The sequence below is a fragment of the Saprolegnia diclina genome, assembly GCF_000281045.1.
Source record: "Saprolegnia diclina VS20 unplaced genomic scaffold supercont1.8, whole genome shotgun sequence".
Taxonomy (NCBI): Eukaryota; Oomycota; class Saprolegniomycetes; order Saprolegniales; family Saprolegniaceae; genus Saprolegnia; species Saprolegnia diclina.
The window spans coordinates 893,433-910,116 of record NW_008246075.1 but is presented as its reverse complement, the minus strand read 5'-3'; the positions used below and the strand labels follow the sequence as shown (position 1 = coordinate 910,116).

Below are 16,684 nucleotides of genomic sequence, written 5' to 3'. Positions count from 1 at the left end.
CTACGTCGCGCGTGGCACCGTTGTAACTCGGACCGGACCCAATGCGTCCCTCCCTTTTAACCAAATCCACGTATTCCGCTTGACCTTCGGCCAGGCTACATCATGTAGTGCGACCGACGAAGCCACTTGGAGATGCAAGTCCAATGTCTCTCGCCGGCAATGTCTGATGACAAGATGGTTTATGTAAAGAACTAACGCTACTAGTCGAATCGCGAGGCCCTCTGCTTCCTTGTAGCTGGCCAAGACTTGCTGCGCTTGGTGCTGGCCCAGCGGCCACGCAAGGTACTCGTACATTGTCTTGACGCGCAGCAGCGGCGCATGATACGTGGGCAGCTCCACCGACATGAACGGCAAAAGCTGCTTCATCGCGTGCAGTCGGTTGAGCATGCGCTCGTAGCTCGCGCTGTCCACGGGCTTACTGGCCAGCGGCGACGCCGCCTTGGCTCGCGTGGCCCGCCATGGTGATGGCAGTTCAACACTGGCATTGTATAAAACAGCGTCGTTGTTGGCATGCAGTAGAAAACACCTTGGTTGCGACCAGTGGGAGGTGTGTTCATCTTACCAAGCGGTATTGATGTGACGTGATGGTCCAAACTGCCAAAGCAAGTTCCGTGAAAATCTCAACGCTGGAAATGGGACGACAGGGATCATTATGCTGGGCGCCTGCCACGTACATTGTCACCAAGTGTTTTATACATTGTGTTTATCATGTTAAAAACACTTTGCGTAGCCACCAGCAACGCCATTGAAACGACCAATCACAAGAGCCCGAAATCGTCTGCCCATCCCTGCCGACCAAGATTGCGATGACGAACGGGCAACGAAAGCAGCAGCAGCGGGGCAAGCCGCCGGCCAAGACCCGACGGGGCCGCGGGCCCACGGGCAAGGAGCCGTTCGAGGAGGCCGTCGCGCTTCTCCGTCGCTCCGCGACGCACTCGCCGGCGCCATGGGCCATGTTTGAGATCCCGCATCCCATCGAGCCGCTCTTACACGTCGACACGATGGACGAGTGGCTCGGCTGGCCGCTCTGCAAGCCCCAGGCGCACCACGTTATGGACGCGTACAAGTCGTCGCACGGCGTCGCGATCGTACCGGCGGCGCACCTCACGATCGAGAGCGACGACTGGCGCGAGGCCATGGACACGGTCGTGCGCCAGCACATTACGGACGCCTTCTTGTCGGAAGGCGCGTTTTCGCTGCAGCTGTCGCACTTTGTGCTCGATTTCAAGGGCTCGGCGTCGAGCTTGGTGCCAGCGACGCGCCCGGCCCGGAGCGTCGGGACGGTCTGCCTCCATCTCTCGTCCATGTACACGGGCGGCGAGGTGACGCTCACGAGTGGTGGCGGCCTCACGCGCGCGTGGGAGCTGAAGCGGTTTCTCACGCGACTGCAGTGCCTCGTGCTGTCGCCGTCGACGACGATCTCGATCGACCCGATCACGTACGGCCAGCGCGCGATTCTGGTCTACCACCTCGTCGACGAGTCGCCGTCAACGTACTTTGACGACGCGGTCGCCAAGCTCACGGTGGCCTCGCGTGTGCGCCACCCCGTGTTTAGCGTCGGCGGTATCCGGCTCGCGTCGCCCAACCCAACGCTGGCCCGGGACAAGCTGGCGCCGGTCGATCTCGACTTTGCGCGGGCACTCCTAGCGTCCAACGCCTACGACGTCGTGATCGCCGAGCACAAGGAGAACTTTGATCTCTTTGGCGTTGGCGGCACGGGCTACTCGCCCGAGCTTCTCCGCGTCCAGGCGCTGCGGGAGCTACCGGATGTAATCGCCGACAACCTCACCAACGTGTCTGTCCAAGCGTACCTCTTTGACAAGAAGGCCGACCCGCGCAAAATTGGTTTCTCGGGGCCCCAGTACTCGCTCGTGTTTTGGCCCAAGGCGGCCCGCGCCCTCGTTGCGAAGCTCTCGACCGCCGTGAGCATGCTTGTCAATGCGATGGCGGCCACGCGCAAGCCGTCGAGTGACGCGCTCCTCGGGCAGCCGTCAATCGCTGCGCTCGTCGAAACGCTGGTGCCGCGCTTTGGCAAAGTGTCGGAGATCGACGAGCCCGAGTTTGCGCACAGCCTGCACACGTACTGTGACGCGCTCATTGCGCTGCGCCGGCTTGGCACCGCCTCGCGGCTTCTCGGCGCGGTCTTGCGCGTCGGCACGGCGGAGCGCACGTTCCTTGAACTTTCGCCGTGCATCGCCAAGCTCGTGCAAGGGTTTGGCTGGGAGCCGCTGTTTGCGCCAATGAATGCGCTGCTGGACCGCTGGTCCAAGTCGCTGCGCGGCGTCGGGCTCTGCCACGGTCTCGTCGCGAGCTTGGCCGGCGCGGCCGAGTCGCCGCTCTGCGCGACCATCGAGCAGCCGTTTGCGGTCGAGTGGATCGTAGCCATGTGGTCGCGCCTCTCGACGCTCGTCGACGACCTTGTCGCGTCCGACAAGCTCTACGACGACGCCACGCTGCCCTGCATCGTGTTTCAGTACAACTTGTTGTTGCACATGTACTTGGTGGAGCCAGCGCGCCATCTCTCGCAGCGCTGGCTGTACAACCGCCTCCCGGACGGCGTCGTGACCAAGATTGGCTCCTTCCTCGGACCGGTCCCGACGTTGAACGACCTCGACCAGAATGGCGTCTTTGTGCCAGTGCCCGACATGTCGCCGGGTCTCGCAGCGGCACTGCGCCTGCACCAAACCGTCGACACGACGTATCTGCACCGCGTTGTCGACGACTACATGGCCGGCGAGTTTGGCGACTACGACGACGACCGCGATTTCAACCAAGAGCTCGCAACGAGTCTTCTGGCCGTCGCGGCGGCCGCCGGACGGTTCACCGACGTCCTGAACCGGCTTATCGCGGGGTGGCGCCTCGCGCTCGCCGTGCCAATGACCGCATTTCTTGGTGCGTGGCCGGCACTCGCCACCGCCGACGTTCAGCGCGCGTGTGCGTCGGCGCTCTTGCGCATCGCGGACGAGCTCCGGCCCGACGATTTCGCGCCGCCCATGTTTGACTTTCACATGTTACTGCAAGACCCGGCGACCGACAACGAGCGCAGTCCCGTCGTGAGCCAAGTCGTGGCGACGTTTGCGTTTTTTGCGACCTACGACCGCGCGGACCTCGTCGCAATTCAAACCAAGTGGATCGCTGCGGTCGTGCGCACTGCCGACGCCGTCCGAACGACGTTTTGTGACGTGATCGAGGCGGTCCACGAGCGGCTGCCGACGGAGCACGCGCTCGTCGCGCACCTCGCGCGCGCCTACTTGGAGGCGACGGCGGCCGCCGACCACGACGCGACCCAGCAACTCACCGACTATGCGTTGCTCCACATTGAGGTACCGGCGTGCTGCGAGCTCTCGATTGACTTTGCCGAGTTTTTGCACGACCCAATCCGCGACGAGTTTCGCGTCAACGACATTCAGGCGTGCGACAAGATTGGCCCGATTGTCGCTGGTCACCCGCTGCAGTTGCGGGTCCACGAACGCACAATGACGCGCGACGACGACATGCTCTGGGGTGATGACGACGAGTACGACGACGAGTACGACGACGACCAAATCGTGGTGAACGTCGTGACCAAGGTGCGCCAGCCGGGCCAAGTCCCAGTGGACGTTCTCCGCAGCCACTTGCGACGCCGGCGCGACTACGACAAGACACTGGCGCGGTCGCGACGAGTGGCCGACATCTTGCAGGAGGTTACCGAGGACATCTTGCAGGAGGTCACCGAAAGCGACGACGGCGAGTAGGTGCCCGACATCGAGAGCAAATTAACCATAAACATATCAAGTTGGACTTCGGTCTACACGAGTGATGCAAACCAAGCGTACATAGTTGAGTTGATGACCTCTGGATTCCAACAAACACGAAAAGGTGAAAATTCACAAATGAATTTTGTCATTTCTCTCGTTCTCGGAAATGTCGGAGTGGTTTTCGCGCACGCATAGCTCGACGGATCTCTGGGTCAGTGCATGGCCGATCAAAACGGCTATACCACGAGGTCGTTGCACCGTGTTGCGACCCTTGGGCTCTAAAGCCCAGTAGCAAGCCCAACGGTCCGTTCGCGATTGACTGGTTCGCCGTCGATGGGTTGTCTAGACCGGACGCTAAAGTCGATCGAATGCCATGTAAAAGGAGGGTCAACCTTAAAACATGCAAATCAAAAATGAAAAGAACCGAAAATACCGACATGAATATCGACATTACTCAGGTTGGGCGGCTCCTCTTCGTCGCGGGTCGCGGTTTTGCCTTGGCGTGGGTTGTGGTCGCACATGGGTAGCCCCTTTGTGGGCCATCGGCGGTTGCTACCGGAATAAATCCGCCCTTGCAGCGCGTCGCTTGGGGCAAGCTAGTCGTTTGGTATGCGTCAACCCGAAAACTGTCCAGAAATGGACAGTTCCAGCTCTGAATGTAACCGTCAACGTCAGGTCCGTCACAGCCGTTTCGTATCAACGAAACATAGATTGGTGTAAGCAAGCAATTAGGTATGTGTTATAAAGAAATATAAAATGGGCCAGTTACTGGACGGCGACGTAATCTTCGTGCACCTCGGACGTCGGGACGACCATGCCGCGCGCGACGCCCTTCTCTTGCGTCTGCTGGCTCGCAAAGTTGTTGAAGATTTGCTCCAAGGTCGTTTGCGCCACCGTATACTCTTCAACGTGGTACGCGGTCTTGCAGCCCTCGAGCATCGAAAAGACGGATGAGAGGAGCAACTTGGTCGGGCTCACGAGCTTGAAGCGCGCGACGTCGTTCTGGCGCTCGAGCAGCTGCGCATGACCAGCCCCCATCGCGGTCGCCAAGAAGGCGTTGAACGCCTCGAACCGGTCTTCCGTGAGCCACCACGTGCAAAAGTCGCGGGCGCGGATGTACTGGTTCTTCGCGATTGACTCCATGAGTGTGTACCCTGTCGCGTGGTCCATCGCGATGCAGCTGCTGCGCTGCGGCTTGCCGAGGCGGTGGCACGCTTCCTGCGCGTCTTCGAGGCTCAGTGTCGGCGTCGCGCCAAACTCGCGCTCGACAAAGTCCAGGATCGCATCGCCCGGGACGTGCGCGAGCTTGATGTGCATCATGAGGCCGTCGCCGAACCGGTGCTTGAGGTGCTGGATGCTGCCGAGGCAGCGGAGGCGGCCACCGACCATGATACCGACACGCGTGCACAACGCTTCGCACTCTTCCATCGAGTGGGTCGTCAAGAGAATCGTCGACTCTTTCGAGCGCGTCGAGATGTCGGCGATCACGTCCCACATGAAGCGGCGCGAGACCGGGTCCATACCGGTCGACGGTTCGTCGAGGAAGATGATGGGCGGCGCACCAATCATGGCGATCGCGACCGAGAGCTTGCGCTTGTTGCCACCGCTCAACGTGCCCGCGAGCTTGTGCTCAAAGTCGTTGAGGTTCATTTGCGTCATCTTCTCAGCGACGGTATCGTTGATGCGGCCGGACGGCACGCCCTTGATCGCCGCAAAGAGCTCCAAATGCTCGCGGACCGTGAGGAGATCCATGAGCGCGTCAAACTGCGGGCAGTAGCCCATGAGCCGGCGCACCTCGATCTGCTGCGACAGAATGTCAAAGCCGCCGAGTGTCGCCGTGCCCGATGTTGGGAGCACGTCGCCCGTCATCATCTTCATTGTCGTCGTCTTGCCGGCGCCGTTGATACCGAGGTACCCAAAGCACTCGCCCTTGGGCAGAGCGAGCGCAATGTTGGACACACCGACCTTGCCGCCCTTGTAGACCTTGCGCAGTTTGCGCATGACGACAGCGTCGTTGTCGGCGCGACCGCTGTTGACGCGATCCGCCTCGGCTTGGACATCGACGTCAATGTCCACTGGTGCGTCGACGATGACCGGGTCCTTGGAGAGCTTGGCCTTGATCTTGGGGAAGCTGAGCGCATAGTCGATGCCGATCGCGAGGATCGGGAAGAGCACAGCTTCGATGGCGAGGTACATGATCTCGTAGCCGGCGACGTCAGTGCTGAAGGCCGACGTGTTGGGTGCCTTGGTGCCGACTGTTGACTCGATCGTGTAGCTACTGAGCGCGTTGAGGCCACCACCGATGCAGTAGAGCGGCGAGAGGCGCCAGAAAAACTTGAGTGTTTTGTTGGCAGTCTTGGTCGACTCGACGATGTCCAAGACAGTCGAGACCGTGATGAGCACCGTGCCGAAAGCGATGTTGGTCATGATCGTGTACGTCTGGGACGACGCCGGATCCGAAAAGAGGTACGAGAGGCAGTAGCAGAACGAGCAGAGCGCCGGACCGAGAAGCACGAAGAGAGCAATCACCGCACCGAACGGGTTGGCCGCGCACCCAAAGCACTCGTTGCCAGTAAACGGCGTAATGTCAAAGAGGTAGATTGCGAGCAGACCAAAGACGCACGGCACCAGGAAGAGAAGGACGTCCCACGCAAAGTTGGCGAGCCAGAACGCCGGGAGACTCACGCCCGACACGAGCTGCTGGTGCTTGGAGTTGTGCGAGTGGTGCTTCTCGTTGACAAGGTACGGGACGATCGACGCCGTGAAGAAGGCGAACGCGAGCACGACAAAGATCGACGTCGCGAACGACATGAACGTCGTGAACAGCGTCTTGGACATGGCGGTCAGCGGCAGTGGGTGGCTCGTCACCTTGAGCGTGATGCCGGGCTGCTGCGTAAAGAGTTGGTACAGCGTCTCGTCAATCGCCGCCTTGTAGTTGGGCGCCGCGTGCACAGCCGTCGTGTTGATGAGCACGTTGTAGCCGTACGTGTTGTCGACCGACGACGCCTGGAGCACGTAGCCGCCGAGTTGATCGAGCACCGGCTTGTCACCGTAGCCGCGCTGGTAGGCTTCGTAGCCGGTGGCGAGGCAGATGCCAGTCGTGTCGTTGGCTGCGATCGCTGGGTCCGTGTACGTAATGCCAAATACCGTCGGGTTGCTCGTCGGATACGCAGGCGTCGGCACCGAGAGAAGCGAGACCTTACCAGCCGCGTACGCAGCTGGGAACGCCGCGCACCACGCTGCGTCACCTTGGCACGTCACGGGCACCGGCTTCGTGCTGCCGTAGCTCTGCAGGTTCATACCGAGCGGGTCGTCGTTCTTGGAGAGCGAGCTGAACTTGAGAATGCTCATGCCAAGCACGACAAAGATGACGGGCAGCACCGCACCAAACACCACAATCTTCTTGTCGCGCTTGGCCGTGCGGAAGCGCTTCTTGAAGAGTGCGACAAAGTGACGGCCAAACATGCGAAGCCGGCTCGGCGGCGCCTCGGCCGTGTTGATCTTGTAGCCGGCGGGCGAGAGGAGCGGGCTCGCGTCGTTGCGGGGCTGGAGCGTGTGCTGCTGGTGCTCGTCGCCGATCTCCGCTACCTTGATAAAGACCTCTTCCAGCGTCGTGACCGAGATACCGTACGAGAGGACACCGAGGTCGCTGCTCTGCGCTTCCAAATCCGCAAACATGGCTGCAAACGACGGCGCGTGATCCAGCGGCAGCTGGAACGACATCTCTGTCCCGACGTTTGAGAGCACCTTGGCGACCGGGATGTGCGACTGGACAAACGCGATCAGCGCCGTTGTGTCGCACGTCTCGGTGCGAACGAGCGCAAAGTTGTAGCCGGCGCCGTACCGGTTCTTGAGAAAGAGCGACGAGCCGACGCAGCGCAGCTGCCCTTCGGCCATGATGGCAATCCGGTCGCCGAGGATATCGGCTTCGTCCATAAAGTGGGTCGTCAGCACCACGATGCGGTTCATGCGGTTGTTCATGATGATCTCCCAGCTCGACCGGCGCGAGTACGGGTCCATGCCCGACGTGGGTTCGTCCAAGAAGACAATCTTGCTGTCCCCGAGAAGCGCGATCGCCAGCGACAGCTTGCGCTTCATGCCGCCGGAGAGCTCGCTCGACGCCACATGGCGCTTCTCCGTCAAGCCGACTTCAGCAATCTTGTCGGCGACTTCTTCATTCAGTGCTTTGCCCGAGAAGCCCTTGATGCGACCGTAAAAGATCAGGTGCTCCTCGACCGTCAGCTCGGCGTAGAGCACGTCGTGCTGCGGACACATGCCCAGCGACTGGCGCAGCTCCGAGAGGTCGTTGCGCAGCGAGAGGCCGTTGAAGGTCGCGTCACCGCCCGACGCCGGAATCATACCGGTAAGCATCGAGATGAGCGTCGTCTTGCCCGCACCGTTGTGCCCCAGGAGGCACGTGATCTGGTTCTTGTACATGGTGAGGTCGAGACCCTTCACAGCGACCTTGATGCCACCCGGCACCTTGAACTCGCGCCGGAGCTGGCGGATCTGGAGTGCTTCGCCACTCGCCTCTTGCGCCTTGAGCTCCATCCCCACGGGCTCGATGGCGTCGTGGGCCGCGCCTTCGATGTAGTCGGCGTCGTCGAGGTTGACGCTCGTGACGAGGCGCGTGGCGCGGCGGTTGCGCCAGTACGACGGCGAGAGGAAGAAGTACCACTTCTCCGTGATGCCATAGTCCTTGGGCACGACCTTCTCAAAGTACAAGCCGAGAAGCGTGTAGAGCACAATGTCGAACGCCATGTAGTACAGACTCGTGATGAAGCGAAAGTTGTCGTACGGCTCGTTGATATTGCCGAACGTGATCCCGAGCGAGTTGGACTCGGCGTTTGCCATGGTCTGGACCCCAAACGCCATGGCCACGGGCGCAAAGATGCACATGGCGTTCTTGGTCGACTCGGCAGTCGTCGCCGAGAAGCCGGACGTGATGAGGTACATGATGAAGAAGCGGATGATGCCGACGTACGTGCCAATGCGCGACTTGGAGAAGACCGACGACACCATAAAGCTGTACGCGAGGACGCTCCAGCCAAAGAGGAGGAAGAAGATGAAGACGAGCACGACGTTGCAGTTGGAGAAGAGGTTGGCTTTGCTCGCGGTGGCTTGGAGAATCGCGGCCACGACAAAGATGGCGCCATACGTTATGTACCACGACCAAATGATCGCGCGGTCGTGGACGCCAAGGATCTTCATGAGCTCGCGCGACTTGTTCTCCTTCTCGGTAATGAGCGCGACAAGGATCGACGAGACCGAGAAGAGGTACGAGATGATAAATATGATGGCAAAGAACGACGAGACGCTCGTGTAGAAGGGCGACGACGTGTAGCCCTGGATCGGGAACGGGTACACAGCTTGGCCAAAGTACGGCTGCGGCGCCTGACGCAGTGGCGTCAACAGCGCCTGCTTGGCCGTCGTCGGCACCGCGTTCCAGTCGACGCTTGGCAGCGAGGCCCGACCGAGAAGCAGGTTGATCTGCTGCAAGAGCGTGTCGTTTTGCACTTGGCCAAACAGCCGCGCGTCGAGGCCCGACGACGCCACCGCGGTCGCCTTGGCGTTGGAGCAGTTGCCCGGCGCGCCATTTACGTACGTCGGCTGGCACAACACAAAGCGCGTCACGAGCGTCTGCAGCGTGAGAAAGCCCCGCGTCGCGTAGCGTTGGTAGTCTTCGGTTTCGATCGACTTTTGAAGCGCGTTTGTCTTGGCGACATTGGTGCGCGGAATGTCGCCCGGGTTCCCGTCGTCGTCCATGGTCGAGTTCATGCGAATCGCATAGTCGAGCGAGACAGCCGACCCGATCTGAGCCTCGGGGACACTCGACTTGAAGACGATCGCCGAGTGAATGCGCGGGTGCGCCAGATCCTTGCCATACAAATCATCTATTCCAAGGCATGTCAGCTCCAATCATACGATCCATGGAGAGGTCATACCGGTGACATGCGCTTCGAGCGCGGCGGCGTCGGCGAAAAAATGCACGGAGTCGGCAAACGACGGCAGCGTCGTAGTGTTGGAGACAGCAATCGTGGGGTACCAGGCGGCGACCGTTTTCGCAAAGTAGTTGCGCGTGTACGCCGTGTCGGGAACCACCGCGATCTTGTAGGGCACAATGCGCCCACTGCACGCCGACGGAATCGCATTCGGCGACGCTGAGTCCAAGTTGACTTTGCCCTGGAGCAGGAACGCTGCGCACGAGAGATTTTGGGCTGCCGTAAAGTCGGCCATTGACGCCGACTCGGTGTACGCCTTGACCGAGAGGCTCCATAGCAGGCCCGAGAACGTCGTCTCGGTCGTAAAGTAGCGCGGTCCGCGGCTCGCGTAGAGGTTGTAGCCGGACCCGGTGTACTTGTCGACGGTCGTTGTATCGTCCGACCACCCGGACGGGACTTTGACGTCTTTCAAGAGCACCTTGAGCGCGCCAAGGAGGATGATAAAGACCACGGGCACGAGGATCTCGAGTGCCCACTTGACCGGGTGCTTCTTCTTGAGCAAAAAGTTCTTCCAAAGCAGCGGGCGAATATGGTTGCGCTGCACGGGCGGCGCGACCAACATCGGCGGGTCCGAGTCGAGGCGCATGATCGGAGGCATGTTTGAAAATGAGCTATCGATTTACTGTCGATCGATTAGAGCCCGAACCCTAATTACGCACTCGTACTATTTGGCGTTGTATGGTATACAAACACCAAGTGATATCGTGGCGGCAGGGTTGCCCATCCCCACGACAAATTTGCCGTTTTCAAGAGTGTTGGTGGACAGGATCTCGATACAAACAACAAGATACAAATATGATTACGATTGGTGCGGCTGCGGAAATCGACCAAGTGGCGTCAACGGCAGCGGCGCTTGCTGCTCCTGCTGCTGCATGATAGCGTCCACGGCGCCATGTCGACGTCCACTTGAAAAAGACGCTCGTGTGCGCTACAAGGCGCTCGTGGCCCCTCCGAGACGTTCTGAGAGACTCGTTCCCAGAGCCGCATAGAGTAGTGCAGGCAACGTAAGGCCGCAGTGACACACGCTGTCCCAGATGATGTTCATGGAGATGCACGCGAGCTGCAATCATGTCCGCAAAGGATGTAAATACTTTTGAGCCACACAATGAATATCTCAGTGTGTTCTTCGAAGGGAAGAAGCGTTCCTTGATTGCTTCAAAGCGAATGCGTGGTCGTTGGTGCTGTCCTACGCCTAAATTCGTCCACATCAACGGCTCGTTTTGCCACGAGCTCGTGGTGTCGGACCGCGATGCGTCGTCGCCCGACTTCGCGCGCTACCTCGGAGATGCCGCGATATGCGTAGGATCATCGATAATGTAGCATCATCGACGCCACACGCCTTCTGTCGCGGCACATGTGACAGACCTCGGACCTTCGCTTCCTATCCGTTGCTTCAACAAGACACATTGCGCGCGCGAATTGGTGGCTCGAAGGACGCTCTGTCTTTGGACACTTCGCTTGTCGATCTGCGCGCGCCGCCTAGTGATCCATTAGGACAGTGTACGGTAGGCTTGCATATTGTGGCGGCATGACGTACCATTGCTACCAGTTGGTTTCTCGGACGACGCTGGAGCGCCAACGACGTGCTCTCGCTCGCAAACGCGTGCTACGGGCTCTGTAGCATAGCGCCTCGCACGGCTTTCGCTGGGCACTGTCAGCAACTACTAAATTTACGCTTATCTCGAGCAAGAGTACGAGTTGTTGGGTTAGCAAGCAGGATGCAGCGGCGCAATTCGCGTCGTTATGGTCGCCGACGCCGACGTCGTATTGACACGAATCCCAATGCGTGTCCACGAGACACCGTACGACGACAACGCCGTCGCCGAGAGGATAAACGAAGCCGTCGCCGACACGGTGACGGTAACGCGGACGCCCGACGGCATGGTCACGACGCCGGAGGTGTTGGACGTTGGCGTCCAGACACCAACCGTCGTCAAGACCGACTCGACGTCGACAGTGGCGCCGGGTCGCATCGTGGCCGAGTCTGTGATGCGCACGTGGCCGCTTTGCGGCGACCGCACCAGAGCCACCGATCGATTCAGGCTCTGGAGCGCCGACACGTTGTAGGCGGCTGCGAGGTTCGTCGACACGACGTCTTGCGCGTCCGAGAGAAGATCCGTGCGCAGTGTAAGCTTGTGCATCGCTTGCACGTGTACCGCTTCGAGCTGGAGCTGGCCCTGCACGACGGGGACCGGGTGGCCGTATGCGTTCATGAGCGGGCTCTTGTACCGGTTCGGGCCAAACGTACTTGCGTCGTAGTACATGGGGCCGCCGACATCGCCGAGCACTGTAGCGCCGTTGAGTACGATCGCGAACGACCCGATGTCGTTGTGGCTGTGGCCGCCGTTGCCGCCAACTTTGAACGTCACGTCCAAGTCCGTCGCGCTCACACCGCGAAGGACGGCGACGTGGGCGGCTGGAAAGATGTGGCGAAGCGGCTCGGGCGTCATGCCCACGGGTGAAATGCGCTTCGCGCAGGTCTGTGCGCTCGAGAGCGGCATCGACAAGGCCATGGCCGAGCCGGGAAGACTGCTATTGAACCGGCGGGGCGACGTTGGCACGCTGCTTTCGCCGTACGTCCACTGCACGTAGCGCAGCAAATGCGGAAGGAATTGCGCGTCGAGCTTGGCGTCACCAAACGCGGCCACGTGGTGGGACCGCATTTCAAACAGCATGGGCGCGTGGCTGATGGCATCGACGTTGGGAAGGGCAAAGAGGTCGAGAAGACCCCGTGTCTGCGCGCACACGACCTCGCGGAGCTCGGCAAACTCTTGAAATCCATAGTTGAAGTACGCGACGCCTTCCGTGCCGTACCCGTCACGGCCAAAAGAGGCCACGTAGTGCTGGCTCTGCTTTGCAAGCGCCAGAAGGACCTTGGCGCGGTCCGACTTGCTGCGCAACGACGCAAGGAGCGCCGAGGCCATGCCGTTCCAGCACACAGCGTTCCAGTTGGACGCACTTACTTGCCACCAAAACGGTGCTGTCGACCCGATCGAGCGGTCGAGCAGGGGCTGCAGCGTGCGTACTTGGAGCTGGCGCGAGACAACATCGCGCGTCGCCGACGATAGCTCGTTGGGCAAGAGCGCAAGCATCGTCGCAAGCAACGACGAGACGCTGGCAGCGTTCAAGTCGACAAAGACACCTTTGTTGTCGTAGACAAGCCGCTTGGGGTCGTGCGCTGCAAGGACCCACGTGCGCTGCGTCGCAAGCGATGCAAGGCTTGTGTCGAGCGCCGCCAGAAACGCTCCGGTCATGTCCAAGCACTCGGCGAGGAATAGGTCGCTGACGTAGGTGTGTCGACGACCCATCATGTCTTGGCCAGCGAGGCGGTCGCCCGTCTTGTAGTAGAGCTCGTAGGCGGTCGCATTCCACGGCGGCATACCGGATGCAAGCTGCGCGGTGGCGCGAGTCCGTGTAGCGTTCACGAGGGCGGCGTTGGCGTCGACGAGCGGCTGCCAGTACGCCCGGTCGGCACAAGGTCGCGCATACGACGCCGGCGCCTCTGGAAGTACTGCGATGATGTCTTCCAACGACGGCAGCGCGACCACCGCCGTCGCGAGCAGCGCAAGCACAGTGCGCATAGCCGACAAGATGAAAAGTGCTCGTCGACAGGCGCAGCAGCTCAGCTGCTGCCGGCGCGAGCGAGGATTCCCAGGGTAAATCCCTCCCAACACAACACGACACGAGGCGTCCGAGTAGTAGCCGACACCGAGTAGCTCAAGGTCGGAAACAGGTCCTCGTCATTGCGCGCGATAAACGAGCACGGGCGATATGGTACCGACACGAAAGATGTGCCGCGGCTGCGCGCCCTCGGCTGAGGGTAGGACGATTGGCGCCCAAAAGCACCGGTGCTGGTCACCAGCTCACAAAAACGAGCCGCCACGAGGCACATCTGATTCGCCAGTGAAATGCAAGGTTCGCTGCGACACGCCCAAGATGATCACCATACGAGTGGCCAAAAGATCCCAAGAGGCGGCCATCCCCAAATGGCTGCCTCCGAGTTGTGGCGAGATGGTATGCGCATGGACATCATGACGGGTTTTCAGTCGGAAGACATGGTGATCCAGGAAGGGGGTCATTTGGATCGTCGGAGCGTACGTGCTGCGAGGACACGACATTCGTGGACGCGCGCAAACAATGGCGGAAGCGGCTGCACACGCTGCATCAAACCACACTCGGCGTGGACGAGGCAATCGTAACACACTTTGGCCCACCGCGTCATTGCGTACCTGCGATATTAGGCTCGTCTATGCCCCTTGCCTCGCTTTTGCGCATTTGGCATTCGATTGATCAAGGCGGCAGTCGCGTGCCTCTGCGTGCTGCGTATCGCGTCCTTGTTGCGCACTCGGGTGGTGGCGCCGGCTCGGCGGCCATCGACGCAGCGGTGGCGTCAACAACGTCAGCTTGCAGCTGAGAGAGGGCGTCTCTGAATCTGGGCTGCGGCGCAACCCATAAAAGTGACAAGCCCACGCGAGCCAATCCGCGATGGTTCGGCGCCGCGACACGGCCTATTACGCGCCGCTTTACCCAGAGTATTGTTTTTGGGTGCCTGGTCTGTCCCGCTTTTTCGGGCCATACAAACCACCATACAAACCCAGTGCGAACCAGGCCGATGATGGCCGCGTCCACCTGTCGCGTCACATATTTAACGCCCGCGAATGCAGCTTACGACAGAACACGCATACTTGGCACGTCGTCGACGGTCCTCGAGCCTTGAAACGCGGCGTCGCCCACGCTAGATGCAATAGAGCAATGTTGTGCTCCGTCTAAAGTTTCAGACATGTCGTCGCCTGTCCAAAAGGGTAGCTACGTGGGATACTTTGGCCTGCGATGGGCTACTTGTCTGGATCACGAGTATGCGGGTTTTGTCCAAACGTAGACCGTATGTATGGGGTCGTTGGAGACCGCATCAGATGGTTTCAAAGCTTGCACGCTGGTCCAACTCTGCTGCGTTGATGCGCAAGGAGACTTCTCTCGCACCTCCTTGGTCCCGTGTGAGGTACCATCCATTCTCACTTTTGCTCGGTCCTTTCCAAGAGGATCACAATCCAGTAGTAGCATGTCGACCGAGAAGTCCAAGCTCCTCAACCCGGCTGTGGGCCATGGTGGGATCATCCCAGTCAAGCAAGAACTCCGCGAGCTCACGAGCATGGCGCTCCAGCTCTCGCTGCGGCAAATGGTGCGCCAGGTCATGACGATCACGGACGCAGCGTTCCAGGGCCACATTGGTACCAAGCAGCTCGCTGGTGTCGCGCTCGCAGGCATGTGGATGGGCGTGCCCTCGGCCTTTATCCAGTTTGCGATCCAAGCCATTTCGACGCTTTGCAGCCAGGCGTACGGCGCCGGCAACAACTCGCTCGTTGGCACGTGGCTCCAGACGTCGATCGTCTTTGCGGTGCTCGGCGCGATCCCCGTCATGATTTGGTACATGTTTGTCGGCGAGATGATTGCGTTGACCATGGACGACCCGGAGACCGTCATGTACGGCTCGGAATTTGCGCGCATCATGGCCATCGGCCTCATTCCGCAGTACATTTACGGCTGCCTCACGACCTACTTTGCGACGCTCGGCGTGATCATGCCCGCGACGATCTGCTCGTGCTTTACCATGCTCCTCAACATCTTCTTCAACCAGCTCTTCATTTACGGCTGGGACGGCTTTGGCGGCTTTGGCTTTATTGGGTCGCCGCTCGCGACCGTCGCCAGTACGTGCGTCCAACTCGTGCTCTTTGTGCTCTACACGATCGTGTGGCAAAAGTACCACCAAAACTACTGGGGCGGCTGGTCGCGGGACTGCGTCAAGAAGGAGCGCGTCGAGGTCTTCCTCGCGCTCGCAATTCCCATGGGTGCTTCCAGTGTCGTGGACTGGGCCTCGGCCACGCTTGCCGGTGCCTTCTCGGGCTACCTCGGGCCCAACATTGCCGCCGCCCAAGCGGTGCTCAACGGCCTCTTTGGCGTCGTCAACTCGTGCGTCAATGGCTTTAGCATGTCGACGCAGATTCGCATGTCGCGCTACCTTGGCCAAGGCAGCGCGGAAGGTGCGAAGCGCGTGCTCGTCATTGGGTCGACGATCGTCATGAGCTGCTCGTTTGTGCTCTTGTTGGTCGTGCTGCCGTTCCGCCGCGAGCTCTTTAGCGTCTGGAGCAACGACCCGGTCATCATCGACATGTGCTCGGACGTCATCGTTGTCTTTGTCATTTGTATCCTCGTCGCCTTCTCGCGCTTCCTCCTCACGTCGTGCATGAACGCGCTCTCGATGGCCAACCTCAACTTGGTCGCCAACAACATTGCGTCCTGGTGCGTCTACGTCCCGTTGAGCTACCTCCTCCCGATCACGCTCGGGTGGGGCCTCGACGGTTTCTGGTGGGCCGACACACTCGGCGAGCTCCTCAAGGCCATCATCCTCTTCTGGGGTGTCATGCGTGTCGACTGGCACGACGCCGCCGACCAGGCCCAGTGCGCCGCCGAGGCCAAGAACGTCGACGACGACGAACAGCACGAGCTCGATACGCTCAAGACCGAAGCCATGGCGCCGACGCCGCCGAGCTTCAAGAGTCCCGCGGCGCTCGGCCTGAGCTCGACGCCGGGTCGCACGCCCAACCGCACGATGCAGCGCCGCGCCGCGGAGCTGACGCCCAAGGCCAAGCGTACCTCGAGCAACGTCCAGGTCTAATAATTGTTGCTGCCACGTGCATTATAAAACTCCACCGTTGATACCTCCAAGCTGTTGTTCGGATGCGTGTGCCCGTACCACTAAGATCTTATTCGACCCGAGCGTGAGAGCTGAGAGGGAGGACTGTCGCAGCATTTCGTCGTACTCGAGCATGACTAGTGGTCGAGCGCAACACCGCGCCAATGCACGTTGTGACGGCGTCGTCGTCATAGCATGCGAGTCTCCCCGAGCGGCTATAACAGTCCACGTACACCTCAAACAGCGCCTCGAAC

General features: G+C 60.3%; 6 protein-coding genes across 6 annotated transcripts in view; 3 read left to right on the top strand and 3 right to left on the bottom strand.

Moving 5' to 3' along the window:
* SDRG_03594 (hypothetical protein) overlaps window positions 1–108 on the top strand; it is a gene marked incomplete at both ends in the record, with an annotated part of 895 nt that extends 787 nt beyond the window's left edge. Inside the window, one exon of the mRNA XM_008609231.1 lies at window positions 95–108. Within this exon, the coding sequence (XP_008607453.1) occupies window positions 95–108 (14 nt within the window). The remainder of the gene's footprint in view (window positions 1–94) is intronic.
* A 71-nt stretch (window positions 109–179) lies between these two features.
* Window positions 180–387, bottom strand: SDRG_03593 (hypothetical protein; the record flags this gene model as incomplete). Its single annotated transcript, XM_008609230.1, has 2 exons — window positions 180–191; window positions 247–387. The coding sequence occupies 2 exons, from the start codon at window positions 385–387 to the stop codon at window positions 180–182; spliced, it is 153 nt and encodes a 50-aa protein (XP_008607452.1).
* A 382-nt stretch (window positions 388–769) lies between these two features.
* Window positions 770–3,883, top strand: SDRG_03592 (hypothetical protein). The gene has a single exon (XM_008609229.1). It carries the CDS (start codon window positions 807–809, stop codon window positions 3,732–3,734), a length of 2,928 nt encoding a protein of 975 aa, XP_008607451.1. The 5' UTR covers window positions 770–806; the 3' UTR covers window positions 3,735–3,883.
* A 571-nt stretch (window positions 3,884–4,454) lies between these two features.
* Window positions 4,455–10,337, bottom strand: SDRG_03591 (hypothetical protein; the record flags this gene model as incomplete). The annotated part of the gene is made up of 2 exons (XM_008609228.1): window positions 4,455–9,631; window positions 9,683–10,337. 2 exons carry the CDS (start codon window positions 10,335–10,337, stop codon window positions 4,503–4,505), a joined length of 5,784 nt encoding a protein of 1,927 aa, XP_008607450.1. The 3' UTR covers window positions 4,455–4,502.
* Window positions 10,338–11,373: 1,036 nt separating this feature from the next.
* On the bottom strand, window positions 11,374–13,497 carry SDRG_03590 (hypothetical protein). Its single transcript, XM_008609227.1, has one exon. The coding sequence runs from the start codon at window positions 13,318–13,320 to the stop codon at window positions 11,446–11,448; it is 1,875 nt and encodes a 624-aa protein (XP_008607449.1). The 5' UTR covers window positions 13,321–13,497; the 3' UTR covers window positions 11,374–11,445.
* Window positions 13,498–14,722: 1,225 nt separating this feature from the next.
* Window positions 14,723–16,462, top strand: SDRG_03589 (hypothetical protein). The gene has a single exon (XM_008609226.1). The coding sequence runs from the start codon at window positions 14,799–14,801 to the stop codon at window positions 16,410–16,412; it is 1,614 nt and encodes a 537-aa protein (XP_008607448.1). The 5' UTR covers window positions 14,723–14,798; the 3' UTR covers window positions 16,413–16,462.
* Window positions 16,463–16,684: the final 222 nt, after the last annotated feature.